At 40.2% G+C, this 15,613-nt stretch overlaps 1 protein-coding gene across 9 annotated transcripts in view; it reads right to left on the minus strand.

Moving 5' to 3' along the window:
* Positions 1-4,909: 4,909 nt before the first annotated feature.
* PTPRM (protein tyrosine phosphatase receptor type M) overlaps positions 4,910-15,613 on the minus strand; it is a 495,513-nt gene continuing 484,809 nt past the window's right edge. For all 9 annotated transcript variants that reach the window (XM_075084712.1, XM_075084711.1, XM_075084710.1 and 6 more), the window contains 4 exons: positions 13,126-13,251; positions 12,329-12,492; positions 10,090-10,225; positions 4,910-5,806 (listed from right to left, as the gene is read on the minus strand). In XM_075084712.1, the coding sequence (XP_074940813.1) occupies positions 5,753-5,806; positions 10,090-10,225; positions 12,329-12,492; positions 13,126-13,251 (480 nt within the window). In that variant the 3' untranslated portion in view covers positions 4,910-5,752. The remainder of the gene's footprint in view (positions 5,807-10,089; positions 10,226-12,328; positions 12,493-13,125; positions 13,252-15,613) is intronic.

The raw sequence follows: 15,613 nt of genomic DNA on the forward strand, positions 1-15,613 counted from the left end.
CCTCCATCCCCATTTTGTTGCTGGGCATGATGTTATATGGTATGGAGTATCTCAATATCTTCTTTGGTCAGTTGGGGTTGGCTGTCCCAGATATGTCCCCTCCCAACTTCTTTCCCACCCCAAGCCTACCTGCTGCTGGGGCAGACTGAGAAACAGACCTTGACGCTGTGTGAACACTGACAGCTAAAATATTGGTGTGCTGTCAACACTGTTTTGGTCACAGATCCAAAACACAGCACCTAAGGGCTGCTATGAAGAAAATTAACTTCATCCCAGCCAGACCCAGTACAGCATCATGACATAACATGTACGAGGCGTGATGAGCTCAGACGCAAAATGTGTGTGAGTATCAGATTGATTATTTTGTCCAAGTGGGACTAGACAAGAGGATATTAATGTAAACGTTTGTGGGACTAGGAGTTTTGATTGCATTTACTGAGGCCTGGCAGCAGTATTAATGTATGTCTAGCAGGAATGAGACTTAACGCTTTAATTGTGGCCCCTGAGCACATCTTCATGAAAACCCAATGATTATGACTGTAGAGATACAATTAAAAGTCTTCTAGCTGCTGAAAACACATCAATAGAAGAGTTTCAGGAGTAAAAATACCATTGCTTGGAAGGACTGTCAGCGAACATGAGATATTAATCTCCCCAGACACATTCCCTTAGACAAGCTACAGCAAGCATTGCTCTCACTCTATATTGTCAAAGCCTAACTTTTCTGTGCTTTTGTGCATCGAGTATTATCAACAATATTAAACAAAATCATGGCAGGGTGTTTATAGACCCCAACCTCTTCCAGCCTCACATGTCCTTTCCACCTATCTCAAGTCATATTACCCAGAAATATATGCTGCAGTGACAGGACTGGGAGGAAGGGGGGTGGAGGCTCATGGAGCAGGTTATACATGGAGCCTGGTGTGAGAGACAAGACCGTGGCACCAGAGGGTGATGCATCTTCCAGGAGGGCTCTTGGACGCTCAGATGGAACCACACCTTTCCTGCTCTGCTCTGCTCTGAGGGTGGGTGAGGAGCTGGAGAGATGGACTGGAGGGGGCAGGGGCAGCAGGTGTTGGCTTTCAGGTACAGAGCAGGAGATCAGGCAAATCTGGGGAAATAACCAGTGCAGGAGCTGCATTTTCAGCCTTCGACAGAAATTTCTGCTTGGAAGCACCCAGCAGGGGTGAGGAAGTATATTGCTGCTGCTGTTTATTGCCATTTGCAAAGGGTTGACCAGGCTTTGGAAAGGTTCCTTCATTAAAGTGAGCTAGGATGCTGAAGGAGAGCAGCGGCAGCGGAGGGGGTGAGGTGCGCGGATCAAGCTGCCTTGTGCCAGTGGCATACGAAAGCTCCCACAGGCCAAGCATGTGAATTGCTGAGGCAATGCAAATGCACCCATCAGCTTATAATTTCACCATATAGACAAGGTCTAGGCTACGAAAGACAAGCAAACAAACGTGCTCCAATAGAAACAGCATTATCTGGACTTGATGATCTTAGAGGTCTTTTCCAACCTTAACGATTCTTAGATTCTATGATTTTTCACATGGTCTATTGGGTTTTCCTGGTACTTTTCACCTAACGTGACAGTGGCATTGGCTTCCTTAATGAGCATCAAACAACAGAAGCTGTACATTTTTCTTCTATTCGTAATTTAATTTTTCTTTTAATAAAGCCAAGTGTCTGGCATCAGATACGGGCTGCATGAGATTTTTGTAGTCCCAGGATCCAAGTTGATAAAATAGGTATAAAATCAACAATAGATGTAAAATGATATGACAAATCATTCTGTTACAGTGATCTGCCTACCTACCTCACTGTTTCTGAAGGCAAATGCACAACTGCTTGGAGAAGTTACACTGGGAGGCAGCGCAATGAAATTACCTTTGAATCAGAAAACTAATGACTCTAAAGTGAATTTTGAAGTTATCCTTGATTTGGAGGGGGGAGACACATAACAACCACAAGGGAAAGGAGAATCAGCATCTGATCCTGCTGGGAGTGTTTTGGAGTGAGCAATACCAAGGGGCTCTAGGTTTGGTACTGCCATTACAGTCTCTCCAGGCACCCCCAAAGGAAGCTGCCTGGAATAGCTGCTCCTGGAAGTGTCAATTTATCTTCATTGCCACACCTCAAAGAAGAAAAATCTATTTGTGTCTTTGATACACATTATTACATGTGTATCAAGTGTTGACCGAGAAGGGGCATATACAGTAAGCAGTTAGACCTGGGGGAAACACCCACATACAGTGAAACAAGAAGTGAACATTTCAGTGAGATTAAAGATGAGCCCTAACCATCTGAAGCAGTGGCCATGAAGAGACCACCACGAAGGTGGTCTTGATGCTGCATAGTGCCTTCAGAGCAAGCTTTCGTGGCACAGAGACCCTTTTGAGCCACACAGCATACAGCTGGGTAAGAAGATTTCTCCTATGCGTTATTTTTTTAATCTTACTATATGTAGCCCTTAAGCTTTAGGTTAGTATTCTGTGAGCTACCCTGCCAGTGACAGACTCATTTTGCTGATAAAGAAGCCTAGGAAGCTGTCGGGAGCATTGCTGTTAAAAAGATACAGATTACCTGCATGCGATCACCTCTCTCACCATCCCCATTGCTGCTCTTTCAGAATAGCTTAGCAAAAATCATCTACCTCAAGTCCTGGAGAGATGATCAGTTGGGTGATACATATAGCTAACCATTTAAAGTAGCTATTTTATTCGTTTATGTACCTCTCATATCCTGGGGATTGAAGAAAACATCCCTTCCTCTGTTCCTCTCAAACTAGGACCAATGCCTCCATAAGTTCTGCAGCTGTACTGGGCTTGCAATTTTGTAGCTTTCTTCTGAAAAGGGAGGTTGGTTTATGAACACTTAAAATGTCTGTCACTGCTGTTTTCTTTCTGTTGTCTTCTCTAAAATGCCACCCTCCAGGTAACTTTCATAAGCTCCATGCTGCTTCTTGAATACCTGCCCCCCACGTTCATCTCTTCTTTCTGCTCCTTTCTGATTCCTTATGTTTTCTTTATTCCTAACTCCTGAAGCTGTCACCTGTTTTTCCTTCTTGCCAAAATATTGTTTTACCTAAGCCTGGATTTCCCTATAATTTGTACTGATTGATATCTGTAGTAGGAGAGTGAGGACACAAAGCTGCTTGCTGTGTTTTCTTTAGCTGACTCCAGTTTTAAGGCATTGTATTTCACAGAATGCCTTTTGGGACAACATCACACAGACTCTGTAACATGGGTTTGACTATGCCTGTGTCAGAAGAAGAAAAAAAAAAAAAGTAGTATCAGTAAAACAACAAGAAACACTGCAGAACTCCCTCCTCCTCTTCTCCTTCCCCGCCTCATCCCCCCAGACGTACCTGTGCCAAGTATGGCTGCAAGAGAACAGCAGCTGAACTAATGTCTGGCAGACACTGGCAGTCTCTGTCCTTGGGAGAGATTGCCATGATTCTTCCTGCATTTCAATAAACCTCATTCACATTTGGGATCACGTCGCCAGCGTCACCTTCTGTCCTATGGTTCCCTCAGCACGCTTACCCGTCTTACTCATTCTTCTTCAAAGCGTCAGGAAATGCTAGACATATACATGCATATTTCAAGAAATAGATCACGGAACCCAACATAGTAGCGTCCCACAATTATTCCAAAGAAGCATGCTTGGCTGGCATAACTGGTCTGTCAAGCTGGTTGTGAGGAATGTGATGTTAGAGGTTTGGATTTTGCTTCCTAACACTAGGGTTTCCAAATGAAGCAGAGCATATTCTGCAACAGGCTGGAGTGCTACAGGGTTTACCCAAGGACCATCATTCTTCTCAGGGCTGGGGCTGTTTTAGCTAAGTTCTTCAGTACCTCTGTGCAATTTATAGCAATGGCCAGTACCTGCCAGCTACATTTTAAAGCTATTTTAAAAGAGCTTTCCAGCTGCAGAGGAAGCCTATCCTCATGTCTTCGGACCTGAATTTTGCAGTGGTTTTGACCTGGCAGTTGACAAGCTGTCAGTCATTCTCTCCTAGCTGGATCTCTTAGACTTAGAGGTTCTCAGAACATTTTGACTGATACATTTATATAGATACTGCCCCCATTCCAGATGGCTAGCACATTAAAAGAACCTTTTTAAGAGCTGAAATACTGTGCAGTCTGCTGCTTCTTTGCATTGGGTTTCCCATATAACTTTGGAAGGCTTCAGCATTGAGCAGTTGCTCCATCTGCAATGTCTCCTTGACACTTCTGGGTGAAAGACCTGCAGTTCCAGTGGATGGTGCAGCAAGCCATTGCTGGCTTATTCTTCTTTCTGCTTCATTGCTGTGCTTCCTGTCCCGGCCTGTTCAGACACCCGTAGTGCTTGAGAGAAAGGGGAAGCATCCAAATGCCATGGAGGTGCCGTACAGCCATTCTTAGGACAGGCAAGAGCTTTAACGGTGTAAACCTGTCCACTGGCAGTACTGGTAACAGCCCTAGTAACAGAGCAGTTTTACTCACTGGTTTAACCCCCCAGTCATTCCAGTATCAGTACCTTCAACGTGAGGAATTACTTTTCCCTCACACCAGTCATTCTTCCCAAGAACAAACGCACCATCGCCCCTTTTGTAGCAACAGACACAGAGCCGGGCATGCTCAGAGCTGCAGAGGAATGCTGTGACAAGACTGAGTACTGCCAGCCCAACATCATCTCTTCTCCACGCAGCAGGGCAATTTTCAGGTTCTGCATCTGTGCATGTGCATCTTTAAACATATAATTCACCTCTTTTTATATATTGGCACGGCACATCTTGCTATTGGCTGGATCAACACTGGATCACACAATAGACACTCTGGAGGTAGCTTGGTATTTACAAGAATTAATCTGAAAAGAGGCTTAGCTGAGGGGACTCAGATGCCAAGAGATATTAAATTAAACGAGATTTTATCATGTATGTAATTATTTATTGAGCTGAGAATCCATACAAGGTAAACAAATGTTTACACTATCATACAGTAAGCATTTCCAGGGCTTAATAAAAATGATTGTCACTCACTGTGCTTCACAAAAAAATTCATTTTAATGAATAAATAATTTGATGAAATCAAAAAATATTTACAATATAAACAAATGAAAAGCTTTGGATATATTAATCTGAGCATCCTGTATTTTGCATTTTCTAACTGTGTTTCTATCAAGATTCTCTCTCTGAAATGGTACAAAGTGGATAGAAATTACAACTCAACAAAGTTAACATGATTTGGTACATGTCTTTCCATTAGTTCAGATAAGCTACATATGATTCATTTATTATGCACGTGTTAGAATACAAATATAACTAAAATTATATATTATCAAAATGCCAGACAGCATTCGCCACAGAACAGAAATGTACACTAGGCTGTGACAATAACTGAGAATCACAGGCAACGAAATATAACAGAAAAGTACAAATTCCTTCATAAGAATATAATTGTGCTCTCTTATTTACCAGAGGACTATGCTGCTTCACCACATCAAAGGCTATGTATGAATACAGTGTTCAACAACTGCCATGTGGTTTGGTGTACGTTCATATGGGTGTCAAGCAGCAGCATAATAGTGGAAAATGGGCAGTGCAAGCAGGTTTATAAACATCTTTTTGGGCTCTTAAAAAGAGCCAATTATACAAAGCAGTATAAGCATAACACTGAGAAGTCTCCACCTCATTTACACAGATATCATGAAGCGACTTGCTTTGTTTGTGGTGGTGAAAGGAGGATCTTTGCCTGTGCTGGTTATGCTATCAGCCAGAATTCAAGTATTCCAAAGCCACTTCATAGCAGAATTTGTATTGATCCTGAAAGATCAAAAGAAAACCACAAAGCGGGTTACTGAAGGAACTTAATTAAGGGCATCAATATTTCTCTTCTCTTAAAATTATTTACTATCAGCTGTTGTCAATGGGAACCAGTTTGCAAATTCAATTTATATTCAGATAAGAAAATCTTTATATTAACCAGACAATAGACACTACAAACAGTAACTTACGGTACTGCTCATATTAGATACGTATTCAGCTCCTCTAACACACTTGTATGAGAAAAATTGACTACACGTAAGCAAATTGACTTGCAACCCTTCTGTCATCTGTCAAAATGCTCATGCAGCACTTTACCAGAATTGGAGTTATTGAAATTCCCCCCAGGAAGTGTTAATCTTAAAATAGACCCAGTGTCTAGTACTTCCCAAATTGCAACTTTTATTTTAGTGTCATTCATACACTTGCTACATTTCAGGGCAAGAGCTGCTCACTGTTCTTCTACGTGCAACCCAAACTCATGCTGAGATACTGTCCTCTCCCAGTGCAATAGGCCTGTGTGATCAGGCCTGAGCTAAATGAATTGGATTAAAATAAATTTTTAGCAATTAATGGTGATGCATAAGTTAACCTCTTAACAGCTCTTCTGCTACCCAGGCTAAGTTTTCAGGTGCCAACCCTGTGCTTCACACACAGACCTGATGGTTTTATTTGCAACTGCTTGGAAACAGGCCTGATCCCAGGGAAACCCCCCCTCCCGTGGCATGCAAACCCAGTCTGCATCCTTCAGTGATGAAGGGTCGTGACTTCGCCCCTTCACATCTCCAGCGGTACAGAGGCCAATGCTTTTGACTGACCCTCGCCCACTCCGCAACTTTAAATGATGCAGTCACCGACGACTTTACAGTTTTGTGTGCGCACACATGTCCCACTTCCATTTTCATTCTTGCTCACAGTATTTAGCAATACTAAAAACATTTCAGTGAAACAAAAGAGCTGAAAGACATAGTGGGTGTGGGTTCCCTGAAACCAAGGGCTCTGGTTTTTAAAAATTCAGTTTGGAAACACCTGCCAGTTTGATGACTATTTCTGCCACTGAAATGCCTCTTTCTCTTATGCACTTGGATCAATTAATAAAAGATAACTAAGCAGGTACTATCATACAGGAACAACAACAGACTTAACTAGCTGCCAGCACTCAGCCTTCACCTTCCCAATGTCACAAGCAGGAAGATTACAGTTATACTGCAGATATATTCTCCTTTTCATTGAAGCAAACATTTTAAAGGATTAACTCTTTTGGCCCGTACTTGTGATTTTGGGTCACATTTTAGCTGAGAAGAGAGTCCACCTGAACTTGTAAGGGACCAAATAATATCACAACAATCATAAAGCCATTCACAAGTATGGACAATTCCTAAGTTCTTTTGTTGAGAGCTGGGACTTCAAAGGAAGACAAATCTTAGGTGCACATATAATCTAAGTTATGAATGAGTTGTGTGTGAGGTTTTAAGATCCTGCAGGGTTCTGTAAACTGCTCGCGCCATCTTCAGAATGACAAAAGAATAAAAAAGAAGAAAGGAAAGAAAGGAGTATTATGTAAATTATTGATTTTCTGCTTTTATTGCATATATGTTTCTAAACAAATGAAAAGTATTCTGTAGCTATATAACAGATCAAAACAAGAGATCAGCCACTCATCCATTTCCATTTTTCCATGCTCTTTTTATGCTGATTGACTGATCCAGCAGAATATCTGTCATTTTTAGTAAACTGAAAACCTGTCTTAAAGAGCAGACACATTATTTCCCACTGTGTTCACTCATATGTGTCCTTTGTACATTTTTACTATCCATTTGATAGTGGATATTAAAAGTCTCTTTATGTTAGCTAGCTTCAGAGAGGTATATTTATATAATTTTTTCTAGGACACCTATTGGTAGGTCCAATAACATTTATCACAAAACGCTTTGGGCATTCCGTAATAGACATTTTGTAATACCGTGTGTTACCTTTCTATGATGGCTGAAGAATTTCATAGATTTCCATACTGCATGGATGTGGCATTCAGGTCTTTACACTTGCAGGAAAGCCAGAGGTTTCAATGAAATTAAGAGATGAATCTCTAAGTACGGACTGTAAAGATTGCCCTTCATCAAGTCAGAAAGTGCATAAGAGGTATAGATAAAGTAGTCTTAAAAGTATTTTTGAGAAACACAATTCTGAGCACTTAAATCTTTTACCACAGAATCTTACGAAGGCAGGTGTTCTCATTTTTCAGATATGGCAACTGAGGCAAAGACACATTAATATAAGAAAGGTCATAAAGGATAAAGTCAGTAACAGGATCAGGAAAAGAACTCAAGTGTCCCAATTCCCTTTTACCATGAAACAATCTACATGGAAATTGAAACCTTGCTAATTCAAATATTTGTTCACTCAAAGTAGCAAACCAAGACTGAAGATGTGGTTCTAACTCTGCTTTGTCAGTGAATTATGTGAAACTGGGAAAAATCCTGATCATCCCCTGCCTTCGTTCCTCTGTCTGTAAAATAAGGAAAACAATACTGATCTCCTTCACAAGTGCTTTGAAATCTCCTAATGAAAAGGCCTCACAAGGCCTCTCAGTGCTGTCCAGACATTCTCAATACCATCCTCAATTTACTAAAAGCTATTTTTATATTCTAAAATAATATATTTAGGTTTTTATTAAAAAAAAATCTCTGTTGAAAAATGGAGACAGCTGCCTGACAAATCTATAGCTGGAGAACTGTCACAAACAGGAATTTATATAAAGCATTTTCTTCAACTGTACATCTTCACACTGGTAATTTTCTTTTTATTTCCATAAAATAAACGAATAAGAGATCAGTGAGTTCTGTGGACTTAAGCTCTGGGAGAATGGAGAACAGCAGGCCTGCCAAGCCTGTATCCAAGCTATACTATCTGAATTAAGATGTAGGACATTTTTCTTAATATCTAGGAAATAAAAATGTATCGTTCTCAGCATGATGATTCTATTCCTGAGAATATAAACTAGAGGAAGAGGAGCCAACTAAGCTGCTCCCTCCCACCACTGCGAAAGCTTGATAGTTCCTCACTGATACAAGCATCACAGTTCCACATTGCTGGCTCATGGCCCCGTGGTGCTGCTTTTAACCTCCCTTCTTGCTTTGCACAGCTGGCAACATCTGGCTTTTTTCCATGAGCCTGGCCAGAGGAGGGCCTAGGGGAGGGTCTGGGACTTCACAGGTAGGCTAGATAGGAGCACTGAGATGGAGGATGTGGTGGGAGCTGCTCTTCTAGGGGACAGATGAGGTGCATTGATACACGTGGTGGGGAAGCAGAAATTCCTGCTTTCTGCCCATTTGCCATGTGTTTCACACCCAGATCTCAGTAGCTTGTCTGAGACGAAGATTTCTCCTAAAATTACAAGAGGCTGGAGCAGCTCTGCGAGATGCCTCCGGCCTCACCCTGGGCACTCTGTAGAAAAAATGTTGAAATATGACCCAAATTTGTTTAACCAGAGCTTGCAAAATTAGCTCAGGCTGGTTTAGCATCCCTGAAGCTGCCCAGATGCTGCTTCCTCTTGCCTATGATGCTAAATCGAATACAGCTGCCTCTTAAGCAGCCACCTCTACAGCAGGATGTTGTAAAACAGTGTCTTTTATAGCCAAGGCTTCAGAATAGAGTATCACGCTACACCCGTCTCCAAGTATAGAACTACACACTGGAGTGTAAGAACCTGCTGGTTTAAGCTGTTCTGCAGCTCTTCTGGCATTGCATCTGGCACTTCAGCAATTCTCCGTTTAAAAAAAAGCTCATAAAACACTCTCTAGGAAAATAATTGTACATGGCCCCTTGTTTCTGAACTTCTTTAATCTTTCTATGAGATAGAGCAACCATAATTAAATGCAATATTCTGGATGTCAAACTGAAATTCATGGCTTTGATAAATATTAGGCGATTAAGCTATTTATAAAATATATAATTTGAAAATCTGGCATTTCATTTTACATAACTATTATTTCTACCGTGCAAGGGCTGCTCTCCACTTGGCTCAGCCTGCTAGAAAAGAAAATTAATAAGGATGTTCGGCTGAAAGTTTAAAACTCTTAAAAATTCAAATGAACAGAGACAAAGTCTCCTTGGGAAGAAAGCAGTGTAAAAATACTCTTACAAGTGAAGTGACTTCATTATCCCCTTTGAAAATGACTTGCTTGCTTTGTGAACGACTCCCACTGCAAATCCTGGAAATCTTACTGAGTATTCTGAGAAAAAGGAACATTTTCTATTTAGCAGTGCAGTTAAAGAGCTCATACCAGAAGGTCCACCATGTTAGGCTTATTATTCCTCAGTGTCTTCACAGCATGGAATACATCAACAGCCCTCTGATGTCGAAGCATTTCACAAACAATACTGATTGCACAAAATGTCCCACTGCGGCCACCTCCATTCCTACAATAAAAGTGACAAAATGGCTCGGTTACAATTGACTCTATGTTACAAGTTCGTACAGCACTGGGGATGGCTACAGAATGCATGAGTTCCAGTAGGGAGAAACCACAGAACATTCCTGCCCCTGAAGGCTGCCGAACTCGGGGCAGAACACAATTTTTAATTGGAATTAATGGGCTGAAAGATCTCAAAGCTACGATTCAGAATTCAGCAGGCTGAAAGACTGGAGGGAACTGAACAGCTGAGTTTTGCACCACTCTTCAGTGAACACTTCAGGCAGCACAAAAAGGATGCTAAAATAAGGACAGGGTACTTTTAGATTCAGTTCAACACCCCGTTGCACTGTAAATGCACACGGTTGCAATGAGCATCAGGCCTGTAAATGTTAGAGAGAAAGTGGATCTTTCAATTCTTTTATTCCAAATCCCAGTGCTTTCCTCCTGGACCCAAAGGCATTTTGGAGGAACAGCAGAAGCACCAAAAGTCTCATCTGCAGGAGCCCTTCTGGTGGCTCCACCTTTAGCATGGCGGTAGGTGGTGCTGCAATATTGCCCTGGCTGATGCGCTCACTCCCTGGCAGCAGGCAGAGGGGCCGGCTGCCTGGCAAGGACTACTTTTATAAGTGTATGTATTCCCCCTCCACCCACGGTATCAGAGGATGAGAACCCGAAGTGACTTGCTAACAAAGAAGCCAGGCACAAATGTTCATGTGCATGATCAAATGCAGTATTTAATAATACTTTATCCCTGGTTATTTTTAATCTTTAAGAGAATCTCTTTCTTTCTGGAAACCCTATTATTTCTACAGCTATTCTAATCAGGATCTTTAGGCTGCGCTTCACTGAAAATAATAAACCTTAATAATTACCAGAGTGCAGACTAGTTAGGTAGCGGGTCTTTCAAACCAGCTTCACAAATGGTTGATTTTCAAAGGAAGCTACAACGTCGCACATCTGTCACATCCAGGCAGTATGAAAAGAATGCTCTCTGCTGCCAAAACATTGCCTGATATTGTGGAACTCTTTGAGAATTTTAATTAAAATAAAGTAATTTAAAAGGATTATATTAGAGCTTTTTCTTTCTTTACTGCCTGGAAGTGACGCATGTGTGATGTTGTACAACTATTTAATATCATCAGCCACCTCAGAGATAACAGTAATTTGCACTTCAAAAGGGTCTTTTCAGCTAAAGATCTCAAAACATTAATTAATCACACTGCACAATGCTCCTTTGATGAAAGTATTATTATCCCCATTCTACAGATGGGGAAACTCAAGAGCAATGGCTTGTTCAAGGTCAGTGATAGTGGGAATTATTAATGCACTCTTAGATTTTCCTCTATCATTCTAACATTCAGTAACTGCAAACCAAACTTGAGGAAGTTATTGGCTACTCTTGGGTCCCAACTTCTGAAAGCCCATTAGCATGTGCTTTTCCATCAGCGTGTCTCTTCTCCATCACGGCAGCCTCTTTAAGCAGATGTTTAGAGGAAGAGGGGTACAACTTCAAGCACTGAAGAATTGGTTTCTAAGGGTCAGCTACTGCTGAGGGCAAACAGCATGTACAAGTACTAAGCCATATCAAAGGGAGGACAGTGTCAGAATGGATGAGAGCCTGCACCAGTGGAGCACAAAGGACACAGGAGGACAAAAATATATACTGTTATTAGAGAAAGGTAAGGCAATTACAGAATCATGTAACTGGTCTATCATGCCACTTTTACTTCCGTGCTTTATGTCGAAGAGGAATCACCCCTCCAGTACTACTTATTTCAACAATCCTTATCTGTAGAAATAAAAGGTACATTGTTCTGAATGTTGTTTTGCACCTTCTCCATTTGCAAAAGTCACTGAACATCTTTATATAAAATAGAGTTAACTTGTACCCATCATCTTTTCCCAGGAATCTACCAAGGGACAGAGAGGGAAACTCATGAATCTACATCAAAAATCATACAATTCCTCTTGTATTCAAAGCTTTCAGATGAGCAGCCTTACTATTTATCCAGTTCCAGATCAGATCACCTCCACACTAATCTTTTAAAACCTGGCACAAATTCTGAAACAGTATTCCCTTACATTCTCGTCTGCTTCCAGTACTTACAAACAATGTACAACTGTGCGTCCTTCTCCCCCGTTATATTCTTCCTGCCACTTCTCCACTTGGCGGATGAGCTTTAAGAAGGAGCGTTTAGAAACGGGAGTGTCTCTGTACATGGGCCATCCCAGGAACTGGAACTGCTGTACCATTCGATAGCCATCTTGGGGCTGTAGAGATTCAGGCAACAAGCAGGAAAAAGTAACGGCAATTTTTTTGTACATAATTTAGATATTTGCATCAATGAGGAATGTTGTTCAGACAGATCACCACTGACAAACTACTAATGTAATTTCAACTGCCCTTGAGGAGTTATGACTTTTAATTTCCAACAGAGTTATTAGAACAAGAGGTTTTAAACAGAATGCTATACAAATAGACTAGAATAGAGCAATGGTACAGCTACAGGATCAAGCAAATAATTAATTAATATCATAGCAGGAGCTTGGTAGCAAAGAGGGAGCTGCAACACAACTTCAATTATATACCCTTTTTTTCATACGGTTCAGCATTTTGAAGAATGGTTGCATCCTCCTGTCTTTTTTTACAAGAAAGGGAAAAACCTCTCAAGATATTTTGAAGCAGGAGACATTTAAAAAAACCTAACGAAACCCTCAGATTTTTCCAGCTTATGAAAAAAATCTAACTACATTTTATTTTATTGTGTGCTACTGCAGCAGTTGGGACCCCTCTGGTGAAACGTTACTGAACAGTTGCTTTATGGTGATTTAAAATATAAAAAGGAGCATAGAACAAGTGTTGTGTCTACTGTGACAGAACTGTTTTGTAAATAACATCCTTACTCTGGCTGCATTATAAATTCGGAATATCCGGCTGATTATGTCTTCTTCTAAATCAGCTGATACAAACTCCACCTGAATAGGACCATGTCGGTGTACTCCATTTTCTGGCCAGTACTGAGGACACAGCTATAGAAGACAACAAACACAAAAGAGCACAGTTGATCACTTTGAATTTCATGCTACCTCAATACACTTTTCTAGATTTTTCTTTGTGCTGCATTCATTACTGACATTGTCACACAACGTCTTTATAAAACACGCAGTGCACCATCCTTCATAATTTTCAAGCACTTTGCTTTTACCTGTGCAGAACAAGTTTAAACAAATGCCTTTTCACTTAACCGAACATGCTATTGCTTGCTGCTGTTCTTGCCATTCTCTGGTATTTGGAGTAACGCATTTCTGACACTCAATGTCAATTCTGCAATACCATATGACAAGACAGGGGGATGCTGTCAAATATTACTGTATCTTGGAGACTGTGTGAAGCCTAAAGACCAAAGGTCTGGTATCTCCAACTGTCCCGAAAAGTTGGTAATAATTCAAGGTACATCAGAATGTGTGCTTTATACTCTGAAGGGTGCATCAATTCTCAAAACTCAGGAGTTAACTTTCACATCTGTTTCAGCCATGACTGATGATATTGGCTGATATCAGCATTGCTTTAGATTTTCAGCTGCTCAATTTCATCTTATGAATGCCACCTGGAAAGAGTAATTATGCTTTCTTTAGTGATCAGAAAACATTACTTCTAGGTATCTAAAGATCACAAAGTAAGGAAGTGTACCTTGCACAGTTTTAGCATCTAATAATATCACAATGGCTTATTCCAGGAACCAATTATCCTCCGTGTTAATACTTTAAAGATTAAATCAACACTTTGCAGGGAGGTTTTTGAAGCTAGACTCTGCTTGTCCATTTTTCTCCCATAAAAACCTTAATGATTTTTCTCCAGGGATATTTACAGAATTTGAAGTGTGTAGCTTTTGCAAGCATCCACCAAAATTAAGTATGAACTCCTGAAATTTTGTTTGCTTGCAGAAGCATTGATGTCATATTTGGAACTTTATTTCATTCAGTAAAACAGCTGTGGTGTTCATTCTGCTGCATTGCTGTTGGTGATCCAGAGCTGAGCTGACAAATCACATTTACTCCAGATGTTGTTTTGCATTTCTTATAACACTTATTCCTCAACAAAACCATTTAGAGATGACTGCATTTTAGGAAAACATAATCATTTACTACATCAATTAGAAAGAGAACAGGGTCTGATTTGCAGGAGTTCACTTTAACAAGTTAAAAACAGAAATTCTGAGTAGGAAAATACATTTTCATTTATTTGAAACCCCCCACATGATGTGGTCTGCCGAGCAAATTGCTTTCCAAATATTGTCTAAATCTTACACAAATTTTTATTATGAAATATGCTAGTGTACAGGATAGCATATTACAATGCATAGAACATAATGCAAATGCCAGTGCTCAGATCATTTAATGCGCACAATTTAGTATGTGTCTTTAAAATAGATAGGAATACTGTTCTAACAGATCTTTGAAAAATGCTTAAATGATAATAAACAGAGCTGTTTGCTGGAGCTGTTTTACGAAGCCAAGATTTTCAAGTTCTAAAGAAACTAAAAGCATTTAGGTCTGCGCATTTTGCATGCATGTGATGCTAGCGACTCTCTAAGTCAGAGTCACTGTGAAGGGTTGAATTTCATTTCCCAATAGAGCATAACAATCCACATAAATTGCAATATCTAAACAGAACTGTAAACACTCCATATATACATAAATAATAACGATAACAGTAATTATTAATAAATCTGAATGTAATGTGTGTTTTTAATAAGCTCTGCCCTCTTCCCACTTCTGTTTGCTCTGAGGGCTTTGAGATTTATTCCTAATGAAAAGATTGTTGCTCACATTAGAGGGAAAAGGTTTAACATACTGCAGAGGCAGGTGCATTAACTGCATATCCCAATAGCTTTTAAAAGCCTGTGAGGCTAATAAATGCTTGAAATAGCCATGCACTATTGTAAATTCAAAACACAGCCCACAAATTAAAAAAACCCTCTTTTCAGCAGTCCCTAACAGTCTGGCTCCCTCGAGTCTTTCCTTATTCACTCAGGAAATAATCTTAGACTCATGAATAAAAGTTTTGTCTTTCATTTCTATTTTTCTCCCTGTAGACAGTTAAGGGCTTGGAATCAGAAATTCAGTCTTTAAAATAGTGTGTGGAATTCCTGCACAGTCCTTTGAAAGACAAAACGGAAGATTAGTATGCTTTAAAAACAAAAATTGTTCATGTTAAAAAGAAATACAAGGGAACATTTTTTTTGGTATGAACAATACTCAACAAAACTAAAAGGATTCTTGATCATATCAAGAATAAAAATGACATGCAGTCTGCTATAAAAAATAACAATCGCTTTTAACCAATAATTAGCAAATATTTACATATTAAGAATCCAGATTACCACCAGCA

The sequence above is a fragment of the Phalacrocorax aristotelis genome, chromosome 2, assembly GCF_949628215.1.
Source record: "Phalacrocorax aristotelis chromosome 2, bGulAri2.1, whole genome shotgun sequence".
NCBI classification, from domain to species: Eukaryota; Metazoa; Chordata; class Aves; order Suliformes; family Phalacrocoracidae; genus Phalacrocorax; species Phalacrocorax aristotelis.